This window comes from Zeus faber, assembly GCF_960531495.2.
Source record: "Zeus faber genome assembly, chromosome: 14".
NCBI lineage: Eukaryota > Metazoa > Chordata > Actinopteri > Zeiformes > Zeidae > Zeus > Zeus faber.
Genome location: NC_137200.1, coordinates 20,322,557 through 20,337,556, shown reverse-complemented (window position 1 = coordinate 20,337,556; position 15,000 = coordinate 20,322,557). Strand labels below are relative to the sequence as shown.

The following is a 15,000-nucleotide window of genomic DNA, read 5'->3' as shown; positions in this document are numbered from 1 at the left end:
ATTCTAAATTTGTCTCTTCTAAATCTTTTTCATTTGTTCTTTGGAAATAATGGAATATAGTTGGAGCGGTTTTATTCCACCCCAGTGCTTTTCAGCTCTTGTTTGTTTCCCCTCCTCTCTCTCTCTTTTTCTCCCTCCGACTCTCGCTGCATATTAACCCTGAAATAAGCATCTGGGGCTTGTCAACAGTTTTGCTTCATGTGTGGAGAAAAGGTAAAGAGCGTTTTGGCTTCAAAGAAACTCTTTCTGCGGGGAAAAGAAATGGAGCCTCACAAACTATGATCAGAATTTATGATATAATAATTTATGATAATAATTCCAGTATACTTTCTCTCGCACTCACATACACAAGCCAACCCCGCCCCCCTCCTTTCACACACACAAACACACACACACACACACACACACACACACACACACACACACACACACACACACACACACACACACACACACACACACACACACACACACACACACATTCACACAACAATAGCAATAGCAATAATTCATATTCATAATTCATACCCTATATATCGTAACAGTAATTTATCCTGTGCATAGTATCATACTTTGTTTATTTGGTATATATATATATATATATATATATTTTTTTTTTTTTTTTATACATAAATGACTTTCTTTTTTGTTATATATGAATATTTCTGTTTTTTTGGCTATCTGTATATATTTCAAATTATTTTTAAAATTTGATTTTTTTTCATTATTATCTGAATTGAATTTTTTTCGGACTGCAAAGGTTTTTGTTTTTTTAATGCTAATGTTCTGCAGTGTAACGCACCAAACCACACCAGAACAAAAGCCTTGGATTTTTAAATGTATCAGGCAGAATAAACTGATTATAGGAACGAGCAAAAAAATAATTAAAATGGAGAAATGAGCAGAAATGGATAATCCATCATATCCATCATACCCCTGCCCTTGATTGTTTCTTTTTTGTGTTGAAAAGGACACATATTTGGTTGTGAGCGGATTTCTTTGATGACAGCGGCACAACCTGTGCCCCTGGCAAATACTTCCGAGGGCAAATGGAATCGAGAGGAAGAAGGGAGTAAAAAAAGGGCTAAAAAAGAGAGGGCGAGAGGGGAGCCAAGGTGAGAAGGGTTGTAGTTACACACAGGACGCTGCGGAGAGGAGCGCTGATAGGCAGGAGAACCAGCAACGGAGGTGGGTGCAAAAAGGAAAGGGAGAGAGAGCTGAATCTCAACCGACTCGCCCTTTCTGACGGGAAGATGAAGAGCAGACGTGTGAAACCAGCTCGAAAAATGACACGGCGAGTGAGCGCAGGCAGGCACCTGATATCTACTGGTTCTGTGTGTGTGTGTGTGTGTGTGTGTGTGTGTGTGTGTGTGTGTGTGTGTGTGTGTGTGTGTGTGTGTGTGTGTGACACCATGAAGCTTCCTTTTGCATGGGAAATGACGTCCTTGCTTTAAGCTCGCGCCGCTGCGTCTTCAGGAGCATCTGGCTTTGGTAAATGGATCCATTGAAATTCTCAAGACCAGACAAAAGGCCTGGATACTGTATGGCTTTGTGTGATTACCGACATTGTTACTGGTTTTACCAGTAATGTTTTACCCGTCATCAGAAATCACTACACAAAACAGCTTGTTGATAGTTTCATTTAAAATTGTACTAGTAAAAATAAGTACTAGTACTCAATTAATAGGGTAAAAAAAATGAATAGATACTAGTAACAATCAGAATAGATACTAATAAAAATCAGAATACATACTAATAACAATCAGAATACATACTAATAACAATCAGAATACATACTAATAACACTATACTAATCAGATTTCTACTCTGTGAGGTAAGTACTGGAGGTAAGTTAAGGTAAGTTTCATTGGGGAAGATTTAAATGTATATTTAATACAACACAGACAATTAATTATATGATATAATTATAAAACCCAGGATCGAGACTGTGGCACCGCCCCTTGCGCCAGCCTGCGAGAGCACCTCGTGTCGATTACGCACAAAACTCGTGTTTTCTGAGTATTCGTGCGGACAAAGTCAAACTGAGCTTCTTGAAAACGCTGACACCATGACCTCAGCCTGCGCCAGGAACCTGCCGGCGACGGCCGACGCCCAGTTAGTTTACGTGCTCACTACGCGCATGCCTCCGTGTCGATGACGCACATCATGGTATTTTTAGTACTTATCCTGCATAATCTCCGAGTGCGTTGCAAAGACATTTCACTGCATATATGTATGAACTTATGTATATGTATGTGACAAATAAACCTCTAGAACTTGAACTTGACCTTGAACTAATAACAATCAGAAAACATACAAATAACAATCAGAACAGATATGGAGGCCACGACTCACAGACACGCATTACGCATGGAGAGGGGGTGATCGGGCAGACAGTCACTGAGAAAGTGTGCCCATCACGCACGTGTTTCGTTCCTTAAAGAGACGGAAAACCAAACCACACTGTTGCGGCGCGCCTATCGCGGGCACCCAGTTAGTGGGCCACACTCCCTTTCGACGCTCCCCTCAGGACTGCGCCCTAGAAAAGGCAGCTCTGCCCGCCCTCCGCTGAATAGTTGAATAATCGCATTGAACAGTTAGGTACAGTCCTAAATATAAGTACAACTCACTTTTAAAAAGTGACTAGATGGTCCTATGGATTCAATGTTAAAACAGCTTGACATATATGAACTTCATCGACAGATACGCGTCGTTGAGATGCGACCTGGGGACTTCGCTCTTTTCTTGGCCACCGGCCTCTCTGGGGGATTCCGAGCTGCGTCTGCACGGCAGATCTCAGATTTCAAAGAGGCACTTAAAAAATAAAAACGATTCCATAAAAAAAAACTTTCTCCACACACTGCAGCGCGCCCGCAGATGCTCGGAAACCGGGCCGGGACGCCCCAGAACCCGGCAGAAACCCGGAGCGGGCGCACAAGACAAGCGAGCAATTGAGCAATTGAGAAAGAAAAGCATTTGGAAAAGGATCCTCACGCATGGCGTGTGCGTGCGCGTCTTTTATGTGGGCGGTTGCACGCGCCAAACATCTGCGCGGCGTCTGCGACGAGCCGCTTTTTTTTTTTCGGGCCGCACTCCCGACGACCCCGAAAAAATAAAACCTCTCATTTGCGCCGGCAGAAAGATGTGTGGAATTCATCCCGGTTGCTGTTAGATGAACCTGGACGGGGACGGACGGGCGGCAGCGGTGCGTTCGCATGCAGAGGCGTAGCCCCCCAACACACATGGACGCACGCACGCACGCACACACACACACACACACACACACACGCGCGCAAAGGGACTCCTAGTCAATCACTCACTCAGCTAGTCAGTGAAACAGCCATAAATCAGGCCTTTAACACAAGCACGCAGGGGCACACATACACAACGTCGCGCGCACACACTGACGTGCCCATCCCGTCGGCTGAACGGCCTCTATCGTCCCGCCGATCGGCATAAATCTCGTCCGCCTTTCATGTGACGCTGCCAACGGCCTCATTAAAAGGGCTCCACAGCTCGATCTCCACTCGACAGGGTCTTTTGTTTTGTTTCCTTTTCGACGCCACGCGATCTAAACGACAGGGCCGTCCAGAGGCGAGGTAAGCTGTAGAGGTAGGCTGTAGAGGTAAGCGGTAGAGGTAGGCTGTAGAGGTAAGCGGTAGAGGTATGCGGCCCCCATCCCCCCTGGCTGGGGGGCGCGGAGGGGGAGCGATCGGGCGGCACCTGTCTCTCCCCCCCCCCCCCCCCCCCCGACGGCAGCGGCGAGGCGCGTGCCGGAACGGCGTGTTTTTACTTCTCACTCCACATCCCCTCATGGTTACGAAAACGGCGCGGAACGGGGGGGCCTGCACCTTCCTGCGCGGTGCAGGCAGAGCCCAGGACGCCTGTCGAGCCGGGACGGAGCCTCTTCCAGAACGCTGCGTCTGTTTGTTTGTTTTTGAACCTTTATTTATTTATTTTTTTTATGAGCATAACGCTGTCCCCGAGCACACGTATGCGCGCAAACATTTCCACCGAAAAGAATCCGCTTCTGCTGAAACGCTGCGTGTTTGTCGAATGTCCATTTTCAGATTGGAACAATTACAAGGCTTGAGGTTAAATCAATGAGTCAACTTTCTGCTGTGATTGCAGGTTTTTCTCCTCACAATTCAGTAACTGAGTAAAGATTTGTTCCTCGCCGATTCGGGCGGCACCGCCCACCGCGCCGAAGGGCGACGCGTTTCGAGTTCCGGGGCGTTTTGGGCTCGGGCGCCTTCTCCTCCGGATTAGGGACGGCGTCACGATCCACGTTCGGAAGCGAGCGCCTCGGCCGTGGTATCGAACGCAGCGAACGGAGCGACTCTCGATGGCGCCGCGCGGGCGGCCGCCCCCCGCTCCTGACTGATGCGGACATGAAACTTTGAGCGGTTCTGCGCCATTAGCGGCAAAGGCACGGAGAGGGATTTGTCATCCCATGAGCGGAAAGCACTTATTCTGCTTTTTGTCGTACCGGCGGGCCGGTTGCGGCGGACGTCTTCCGTCACATTGACAGCTGCTGGCCTACCAAATATAAGCTTTGTTTCTACAAAGGAACTGCGTCGCCGTACCGTCACCGGGGGCAACTCCAAACTACGGCGGGCCAAGCGGGTCATAAACGCCTCGTCCGACATGGACTATCCTGACGTCGCGTGGCGCGCCTCACCCCGCGCGCGCCTTTCACGGCTCCGACATACCGACATTTGCCAACGTGCCACGTGGAGGGAAAGGGAGGGCGTGCTCACACTTGGTATTTCCTGTTTTAATTTCAGTTGGGGAACAGGCAGTCGGACTTTGATGCGGCTGTCAAGACCCATCAATTCGCAGCAAGTGTAAGAGCAGGTTGGCTAAAGTTGAGCCGCTAGGCTCCACTGATCCGCATCCACTGGATCAGGGGCGTTCAGAAACTCATTGATAATCAATTGTTCCTCAGTGTTCGATGGCATTGATCATCAGGCTATTCAGGCATCAAGGCAGCAACAACAGCGAAGTCAAGAAAGACGTAGAAAACGCGTACACATCCATCTACACAAAGTTAACATGAAGTAGCACTATGCTAACTAGTAGCACTATGCTAACTAGTAGCACTATGCTAACTAGTAGCGCTATGCTTACTAGTAGTACTATGCTAACTAGCAGCACTAGGCTAACGATTAGCACAATGCTATCAAGGAACACTATGCTCACTATTAGCACTATCTTATCTAGTAGCACTATGCTATATATTAGCACTATGCTTGCTTGTGACTAGTGAGTCCAATATGAGCAGGGGCAGTTACAATACAGGTACTCCTCACTTAACGATCCGTTCCCGCAGTCGTTCCTAGTATTCACTACACTAGCGTTCTCAATGGCCACGCCCTCTTACCGTGAAACAACACGGATCCTCGCCTATCCACCCATTCACTTAACGACCTGATTGTAGGAACGGAACTCGGTCGTTACGTGAGGAGGACCTGTACTGCGGCAGCACTAATACAAAGCCCCTTTTCCACGGTCAGGCCGAGCGGCTCTCAGCGTGGACGGTGAGGGTTCCGCTACGCACGGCTTGGCGTGATACGGTCGTGAGCCGTTCCTATCGCTGGGCTTTCGGCCCCGTGGTAGTAGCCGCTACCGAATGGGGCCAAAACGCGCCGCGGGCGGGGGGGTGGGGGGCGAGTAACGTAGGTGTCGGATGATTTGGTTTCTCATCGCGTGCACGGACGTCAGGTCCGATACGTCCATTTAGACTCGACGGCATTTTCCCCTTTTCCGGGCTCAATGAGATAATCATGTTCTCACGAGGCTGCTGACAGGAGCCATAACTTGTGATTTTCATCCCTTCACCACACTGCCGGCAAATTTGGGTTATTCATCACCTCATTTTGAAAGTGGGGAGAGGCTCTTACACTGTTCTACCGACGAGGTTTAAATTCCTCCGCAGTGTGAGAGGGACTTCAGCTGGCTGTTCTCCTCTGGTCGCTTTGCCCTTTTGCCCTTGAACTCTCAGCCATTGATTATTCGTTAATTCAATCGATTTATTATCATTTTTTTTGTTGTTTTTTTCAGAAAAAGTGCACCCCAAATCTGGAGTCAAGTGGCGTGAAGCTGCCGGGTGCAGGAAGTTGCCAGAGAAAGCTCGTGAAGCTCTTTCACTTTGACGCATTTCGCCCAATGTTTTATCGTCTCGGACCTGGTTTCATTTGGTGAAGCAACGACCCGGGGTGTCACGGTTCTCCAAATCCACGATTTTTCCGTATGACTTTCAATTTTAAGGTCACGATTCATTTCGATTCAAACGTATGTATTTATGTTTGGGCACTGACGGCTGTGCCGCTGTTAGACTATCGAGTCTCGATTTGCAAAGAAAAAAACACTTTTTTTTGTATGTAACTCTAATTTGAATATAAGAAATTATCAAAACAAAAGTATGAAAATACTTTAGATACACATTTGAAATACACCTGAACAGCCGAGAGCTTTAGCAAAACTAGACTTTAGAATAATAAATAAAAAGTTACTTATTACACTACTTTTAAGTTACTCACCATAATAAGCGCAGTAAAACTGATGGCGTTTTTTTTTGCCAGAGGGGAGCGCTGGTAGTAAAAAGCAAATCACTACCTGCAGCTCCGCAGCTCAGATCAGAGCCGTCTTTTTTCCTCCAAAAACAAAGCAAATAAAAACTTTTGATGTATTTTATGTACTCCATTTCCTGCTGCTGCTCCGCGGTGGAGCAGATGGCAGTTTGCTCCCGGGAAAAGAAATCCCGCCCGTGTTCTCACGGTCCGGTGGCAAACGCCCCGCGGCCCGTCGCGGTCCACAAGCCGGGGGTGGGGAACCTCTGCACTAGAGGACGTTCCGTCGTTGGCGGTGGGGTTTATTTCGCGCCTCCACATCTGTAAAATTACTGGACCTTCTGGTCAAAGGCGCACTCTCCCCTGTACACACAGTGAAACGCCGGAGGGGAGGGGGGCGGGAATATTTCTCTCTCTGAATTAAAACTTTTTTTTTTTTATTGTAATATTCGAATTTCCTTCCTGCAGCCCGGGGGTCAGGTTGGCGGGGGGGGGGGGGGACGCGGCGCAGCGCAGCTCTCACAACTCCAAGTCGGTTTCGGAGCCGGGAGCCGCAATTGACTCCGCGCAGGGACCCACGCCCACCCCCCCAGCGCAGACTGCCGGCAGATCTTGACCGCCCCAATATAGCGACTATGTCGGACAATATAAACCACGAGAACACGGGGGGAATCGCGAACCCACTTGTGAATTTGAAGTTCGAAAATCGAACGCTCATTGCGATCGGTATTCGATTTCAAATCAGAATTGTGACACCGCTCATAATAATGGTTAATTACGTTCAATGCAAATTTAACCCTTGTATGACCATGTGACTTATCTTATCGCCACGTCTTTGCTGAGGTAGCAGCTTCAAGTCCAGAGCAACATTTTACCATTACTAGTCAATGGTGCCAAATTGGACTTGCTGGAATAGCCAGAAATTGAGCATCCTTGAAGGGTTTCTTTTTCTTCTAGTTTTGAGAAGCATATCTCGCATATATAGTGCAATGCAAATACTTGGATCCCATCTTCCCTCCAGGAAGCACTCTACCTTTCTGCTGCTTCTCTCTGCCCTATGATCGTCGTGGCAAACAAAGATTTGGATGACTGCAGCATGCCGCACACATAGAATGGGGGGAATTTGCACAGTTCAATTCTGATGCTCGAACACATTAAACCCAAGCCTGTGAGCAAACAGAGAATTCTTGTTAAACACCATCACTGTTATTCTGGTCGTAAATCGCCTCAGATACTGCCAGAGTCACATCTTCAGACTATTACGCACCGAGCCCTTTGGAGTGCCAGTAAATAACAGTAGATCTCGCCATCACTGACCCGCAAAATTATGCCATGTCCCGCCGCCCTTGATTACTGTGGAATCCCACAAAACAACAGCGCCTTGGGTGTTACACGTCCCCCAACACCGCCGACCGTGAGCCATTTTACCAGCGTTGCGAGTCATGAAACGGGAGGAAGGAAACATCGCAATATAAAAAATATTACAATCATAGTGATACGTCAATCACTCTTTTGCAAACAGGGAATTACAGATGAAAACATCTAGAATGGCAGGCTGGTCCTTGATAGACCGGTGAAAGGTCCATGCTCATCTGAATGTAATAAATGGCTATATCCAGCTGGCTGCCGGCTGACAGCCGGTTGGCAGCCGGCTGGAGGCGGCCATTCTTGATGGCTGGTGTTGTAACAGCTGGAAAGCTCTGTAAATGGTCTATGTCCGTGGTATTTAAAAGGAAATACTACAAAGGATCAAAATAAAATACAACTAATTTAACCGCTATGGGAACAATATGACAGGGGCAGGGCTAAAACTCACCTCGGACTTTGCCTTTTGAAGCCATCACTGGGAGAGGCGGCAAGACAGCGAGAGAGGAGGCAGAGGTAGAACACAGAATACGAGAAGAATGAAAGAAGAGACAAGAAAGAGAAAAAAAAGAGGGAGAACAGGTGATTAGATTGATTAGATGATTAGTGATTAGTGAACAGATAGGAGTCTACAATGCATATCTCGGGCGGCGTGTTTATCTCCATTGTCAAGTTGCCCCTGCCTGAGCACTGCCAGGGAAAATGTCCTTATTTAGATTTTATCGTTGACAAATTGAAGCCCTAATGGCATCTTTCAATAAGCCCCGTCACATTATGCGGGGGCCGCCACTGGCACACTCCGCGATCCGATAAGGTTGTACTGGGACCGCTGGAGACAGGAGCCGCGGAATCCCGTCGGAGTGCTTGTGAAGTGCCGTGCGTGCAATTACAATCACAAACAAAGACACTGTAGTCTCATTAAAGCCGAATTTGGGTTAGTTGAATTCCCGCTAAAATCAGCTATTTGCCTATTTGTGCGTGCATATGCGTAATGACATGTGGGAACATTGATGTCTATTTTTCCTCTCGTAGAGGTCATAGGTCACAAATGCACAGTCATCTAATGAATCCGGGTACATCCTCATATTTGCGGACAATTATTCATCCACCGATGGACGCAGCCATCAGGAGCAATTATGGGTTGAGAGCTCTACCTCCTGATCTACTGCCCCATGAATAAAACCTAATGAGCAGCTTGAGTCCAATCTCACCCTTTGTATGAAAACCAGCGCAATCTGCAGACCTATCGACCAATACGTGTGTGTGTGTGTGTGTGTGTGTGTGTCTGTGTGTGTGTTAATGTATTTGTTTCAAATTCCACGAAAAAAAATCGAATAATGGAAAATTGCTGCACCAATTTATCTAATCCGTCGGTTCCGAGCCGAATATCAGCGTCACAAAGTTTCTCTCTCAAAGTGAGGACTATACACAGTGATGAAAGGTTCGACTCTTTTTTTTCCGAGACTGTTCCTGACGAGTCACTAAAGTCAAAAGAGTCGTTCGATTTTCCGACTCTGGGTTGGTTCGGTCCAGTCGGTGTGACACGCGGCGAGCGAGGGGGGACTTCCTGCGAACGATGAGCGACAGTCAGAAGAGTCGGCTCGGCTCCGAGTTGTGAATGGAATCCCCCCCCCCCCCCCCCCGAGAGTCATTTAACTCCGTTAAAAGGATCGATTTTAGTGGAATGCAAAGGGAAAATCAGTCACATTCAAAATGAATTGTGCCATATGCCTTGAAGGTTAGTCTGACTTGCATTCAGTCCTCCGTAAATACTTTCAGCTTTGTGAGTCAAAGATTCAGTCTTTTGCTGGAGTGACTCCTGAGCGATATTTAAAATAGTTTGTGAGTCATGCATGGCTGTAAGTAGACCAAGTTAATAAGTGGAGTTATACATGTTTGTGATGGTTTTAAGTGGTTCACACGGTATCATTTCACATTGTAAAAAAGTGCTACGGGGAAGTAAAAGAGGTTGGGAAACACTGTGTTACCAAAAGACTTTGGGCTTACCGTGTTTCCAAATTCTGCGAAACGGGCCGCACTCGCAAATGCATTGAATAAACACAGTGTATGAGCGATTCCCATTGCTCAATATCTGTTTAGCACATTTTTCCGTCTTCAATTACACAGATTTTGTGATGTGCATGGTCCAGTACATTGCAGAATCACCCGTGTCATGATGCCATCGAAAACTATCGCGATATTGCTGTATCGTGATCAAAAAAAGTGCTCATATAGGCGGAGCTGGAGCAAATACGAGGCACGGGCAGGATATGTGGAGGAGGAGAGAGCGAGAGAGAGAGAGAGAGAAACAGAGAGAGAGGGGCGAGAGAGAGAGAGAGAGAGAGAGAGAGAGAGAAAACAGACTATTGTCTCTGTGGTCTCTCAATTCCATCTGATGATTGTTTTTTTTCCACAAGGTAAGCAGCTAATTTGCATGTAATTGTTGCCTTTCATCAACATTAACGGCACACAATAGGGATCGAACAAGGCAATGATGAAAAATGTGAGACAAAAACACCATAGAATGATGCTTGCCGGAAAATTCGATGTTGCATTCCAACATCGCTCTATTTCCTTTCTCTCTCTCTCTCTCTCTCTCTCTCTCTCTCTCTCTCTCTCTCATACACACACACACACACACACGCACACGCACACACACGCACACGCTCTGAGATGCAAACAAATAGCCGTCTTCTGTTGTTTTGACACCTTTCTGACGTTTTTTTTATTTTTTATTGAAAAACAACAGGGAAAAGGGACAAAGAAAAGCAGAGGCGGACCGGGGCCGTCAGCCAAAAACCCTGAGATCTCACTTCTGGACGAGAGCAACGACTTGGTCAATTCCATCCCTATGACAGCAAATAGAAACAATAGAAACAATCCGTAACCCCCGAGCAGGCAGGCGGGGAGAGAAAGGGGGAAAGAGGGAGCATGGACCGAGACAAATGACGAGCAAATGAAGCCGAACCCTAAGCTCTAACCCTGATGGTAGAAGCAGGGAAAGAGGGAGCATGAGCCGAGACGAACAAAAGAGCAAATAAACCCTAACCCTAGCCCTAACTATAATGATGGATGACGTGAAAAGGTAGAATGGGAGGAAATAGGGAGCATGAGCTGAGGCAAATGAAGAGCAAATAAGCCAGAGAGAGAGCGAGAGAGAGAGAGAGAGAGAGAGAGAGCGGGAGAGAGACGGTGTGTGTGTGCGCACAAGCCAGAGTGGAAGTGGAGCCGCTCGTCCAGGTCCGTGCGCTTGTGTTGGTGAGCGTTACAGTTACCAGGCAACCGGCATAACAGCCGGGGCTGTTGGTGTGCGCGAGCATGTGTGAGTGATCGTGCGCTGTCACGTGGCCGTGATCGTGCGTGGCCTTTCTCGACTGTTTTGCGCTTTATTCTGGTGTCTGAAGAACAAGGGAAAAGGAACTGATGCCGAACACAGTACGACATATAGAGGAGACTTCATCATAAAATATGACGAATTACAAAAAAAAAAAAATATATATATATATATTATTATTATAAAAATAAGGAAAAAACAATAATAATAACGATGATGACTTGTTAGTTAGTTACCTAATAATAATAATAATAATAATCATTATCATAAAATACTGACTTGTTACTTACTTAATAATAATAATAATAATAATAATAAAAATAAATAATAATAATGACAAAAATAACAAAAACGACAACCACAATAATAACGATGATGACTTGTTAGTTAGTTACTTAATAATAATAATAATCATAATCATTATCATTAAATAATCACTTGTTTACTTATTTACTTATTTACTTATTTACTTATGTAATAATACTAATAATACTAATCATACTAATAATACTAATAATACTAATAATAAAAATAATAATAATAATAATAATTCCTTCAGCTTAACCAGGACATGAACTTCAGATCCCAGAATACAACGTGCAACGTTTTAAGCAAACAAACGAGAAAAAAACAGAATTTGATTGAAACCAGTGAGTCAGAACTCGGTACCCCCGGGCACCGAGTTCTGAACAAGGTGTTGTGTCTGTGTGTTTGTGTCTGTGACTGTCAGGGTGACACTGTCATAAATAAATGATGCGAGAGCTCGGAGCAAGTCAAACACGCACGCACACACACACACGCACGCACGCACACACACACACACACACACACACACACAGACACACAGAGTCAGACGTTTGCACAGCAGTGATCATGGCGTGTCCTCATGGTGTCGCTCTCCCGGGACGACTTGCGTTTGGCTGTCAGATCTATCGCCGATTTGGGCTCCCGCTCTTCAAACTGCCCGTTTCCCGACGACCTCGGTTCTTTTCCAGCATTATTTGCTGATCTTCTCCTTTCCACCCGCTGTCTCCTGCTCCTCTCTTCCCATAGAATATACATCTCAGCAGAACGCCACCATAAAACCATCATTTGGTACCTGGTTGGATTAATTCCTCTATGCATGTGTCATAACAGCAAACACATGGTGACATAGGCTGCATTTAGAGCAGTGTTTCTAAAAATGGTGGTCCTAGGGGTAGTGCAGGGGGTACTCAGTTACATTCAAATAATATTGGTTATATATATATATATATATATATATATATATATATATATATATATATATATATATATATATATATATATATATATATTGGCTTAATATATTGGAAATTCACCCGTCTCAATCTGAATCAATCTCCTTGTAAAAAATCTGTTTGTAATAACAACCGGTAACAATTAATAACAATGACGAGGTTTATTGCCATTCTACCATTGTCATTACTGTTTGAATTTCTCGACCACTATTTCTCTGGAATTATTGGTCCTGAATAGTAATCATTCAGGACCAATGAACTTGTCATGAGTCCTCCTTGATCTCCCAGTATTTTATATTTGTTTTATTTTCATCTGGTCATTTCCTCATGCCATGTCACCAACCTCCATGTCATTTCAGGTCCTCCCACTCCCTTTTGCTTTGCTGTGACTCCCTTCCCTTCACCTGGTTTGCCCCGTCTGCAGCTCATTCCCTTGTTAGTCCCTCAGTCTAAATTCCAGTCCACTTCCCTTTGCTCCCTGCCAGATTGTCTCTTGCACTACGCTCAGCTTTCCCCGTAACTACTTCCTGTTTCCTGTACCTTCCGTCCGAACCGCCGCCTGATTCCCTGGACGCTGATTCTCCGTCTGATTCCCTGCCGGCAGACTTTGCCTTCTCTGACGGATCTCCTGGTTTTGATCCCTGCCTGTTCTTTGGAATAGACCTTGTGCACTTTGACCTGGTTGTTTTTGTGTCGTGCTTATGGCTTATTCACGTCTGTTCCAAGCCAGTGAGCGTAACAGTACTCCAAGCAATTCTCAAATAACGGTCAAACCCTGACAATAGGTTCATAAGGTTTATAGTTTAAGGATTATATATATATATATATATATATATATATATATATATATATATATATATATATAAATTCAGGAAGGTCGATGAAGCCCATTTATTATAGGTAGGTGTCATTGTCACATATTTGAAAGTGGGATTTTTTCCCCTCTGTGTCGTAGTGTCATTATATTACACACTATATATATATAGTGAACATGAGGCTGTGGCCTGAAGGCAACCTACACAGAGATCATGTCTCAAGGGCACAGGGAGTGACAGCAGACGTTAACCGCTGCTGGTCCATCGCCTCTGGCTGTTGTCACACACGCTGGACATGGAGGCCAGCGTCCCTGAGGAGGCTCCTCCACCTCACATGCTCATCAGTGTGAAAGGAGTGAAAGGAGTGAAAGGAGGGATTTATTAGAACCAGTGGGAAGACATTGGGGGTTCAATGTACATGGGAAAATAAAACCTCACTGGGGCTACGCGTTTGTCTTCCTCGCCGTGAATGCACAGGACCAGAGAGATAGATAGATAGATAGATAGATAGATAGATAGATAGATAGATAGATAGATAGATAGATAGATAGATAGATAGATAGATTGATAGGGAAAAGCTGAAAGACTTTTTTTATTGAAATTTTTCAAATTTCCAAGATCAATAATGCTCAGACCGCCGCAGTGCTCAGTCTTTCAGGATGTGGAGCGCTGCTCTCGTGCCCCGCCAACATGTGGTGTTTGGTGTGGGCGGGTGGAGCTGCCGGGGCGCGTCAGCAGCAGTGTGTGTGAGGCACCGAGCGCCGGGTGAGAAGTCACAGCAGCGGCCGGCACTGCGGCAAGTACGGCAGTGATAAAATTCTTGGAAGTGCGAGGATAAAATTTAAATTATCGCCTCGTAACCCGGCCCAACAACCGGCCGCCGGCCGGGGAATCTCCCCCCTCCTCAAGACCGGCCTCTCCGGGCCTGGAGAGACGGATGATTTTAACCCGAATTGGCATTCAACACTTTTCACTTTCCTTCCACTGTGGAAAACAAACAGAAGAAATCAGCACATTGTAGTTATTTCAGTTTGTCGTTGTGATATTTCGATGATAAATTAAACGAAATAGTTGTTATAATATCTCATATCCACCTTCCAAAATAAGCACATTGATCTCGTTTCAGAAAATGACGTATTTACTTGACTGGAACCTGCATGGGCTTTGAAAACCAACTGATGGCCTGAAGACGAGTGGAATCATATCTTTTGGGGCTTTTTGTACCTATCTTTTTTCTTGATACTCACAGAGCTGACACCGGTTCCGTTACCTTTGTGCTGATAATCGTTTACCAACGTTGAAATCCAGATTTGGGAAGCCGAAATCCATTTGCATGCGTTGATAAAAACGCAGCCCCCCCATCCGCTCCCATTAGTTACAACTAACATCAAATTTCTATCTGTGAGCTCGTGGCGTTTATTCTAATCATATGATGATACTACGACACAGTTTGTATTTGCCATTGCTTGTTTGCTGTGATCTGTTTAAAAAAAAAAAGCCTGTGGCGGCCTCAGTCCTGACGGAATTAACTAGATGCAGCTCTGTGTACCGAGGCACGGTTCAAATCACAGGGGGATGGTGGGGGGGGGGGTCTCTACCCGCCGGTAATTAATACTTGGACGTTCCCAAAAGAGGTAAAAACAACAGGTTGGGGG

At 45.8% G+C, this 15,000-nt stretch overlaps 1 protein-coding gene across 1 annotated transcript in view; it reads right to left on the bottom strand.

Annotated features, from left to right (window-relative positions):
* Window positions 1-15,000, bottom strand: part of LOC307239799 (cell adhesion molecule 2-like) — a gene marked incomplete at both ends in the record, with an annotated part of 248,514 nt that overhangs the window by 65,859 nt on the left and 167,655 nt on the right. The window contains one exon of the mRNA XM_080013365.1: window positions 8,389-8,415. Within this exon, the coding sequence (XP_079869491.1) occupies window positions 8,389-8,415 (27 nt within the window). The remainder of the gene's footprint in view (window positions 1-8,388; window positions 8,416-15,000) is intronic.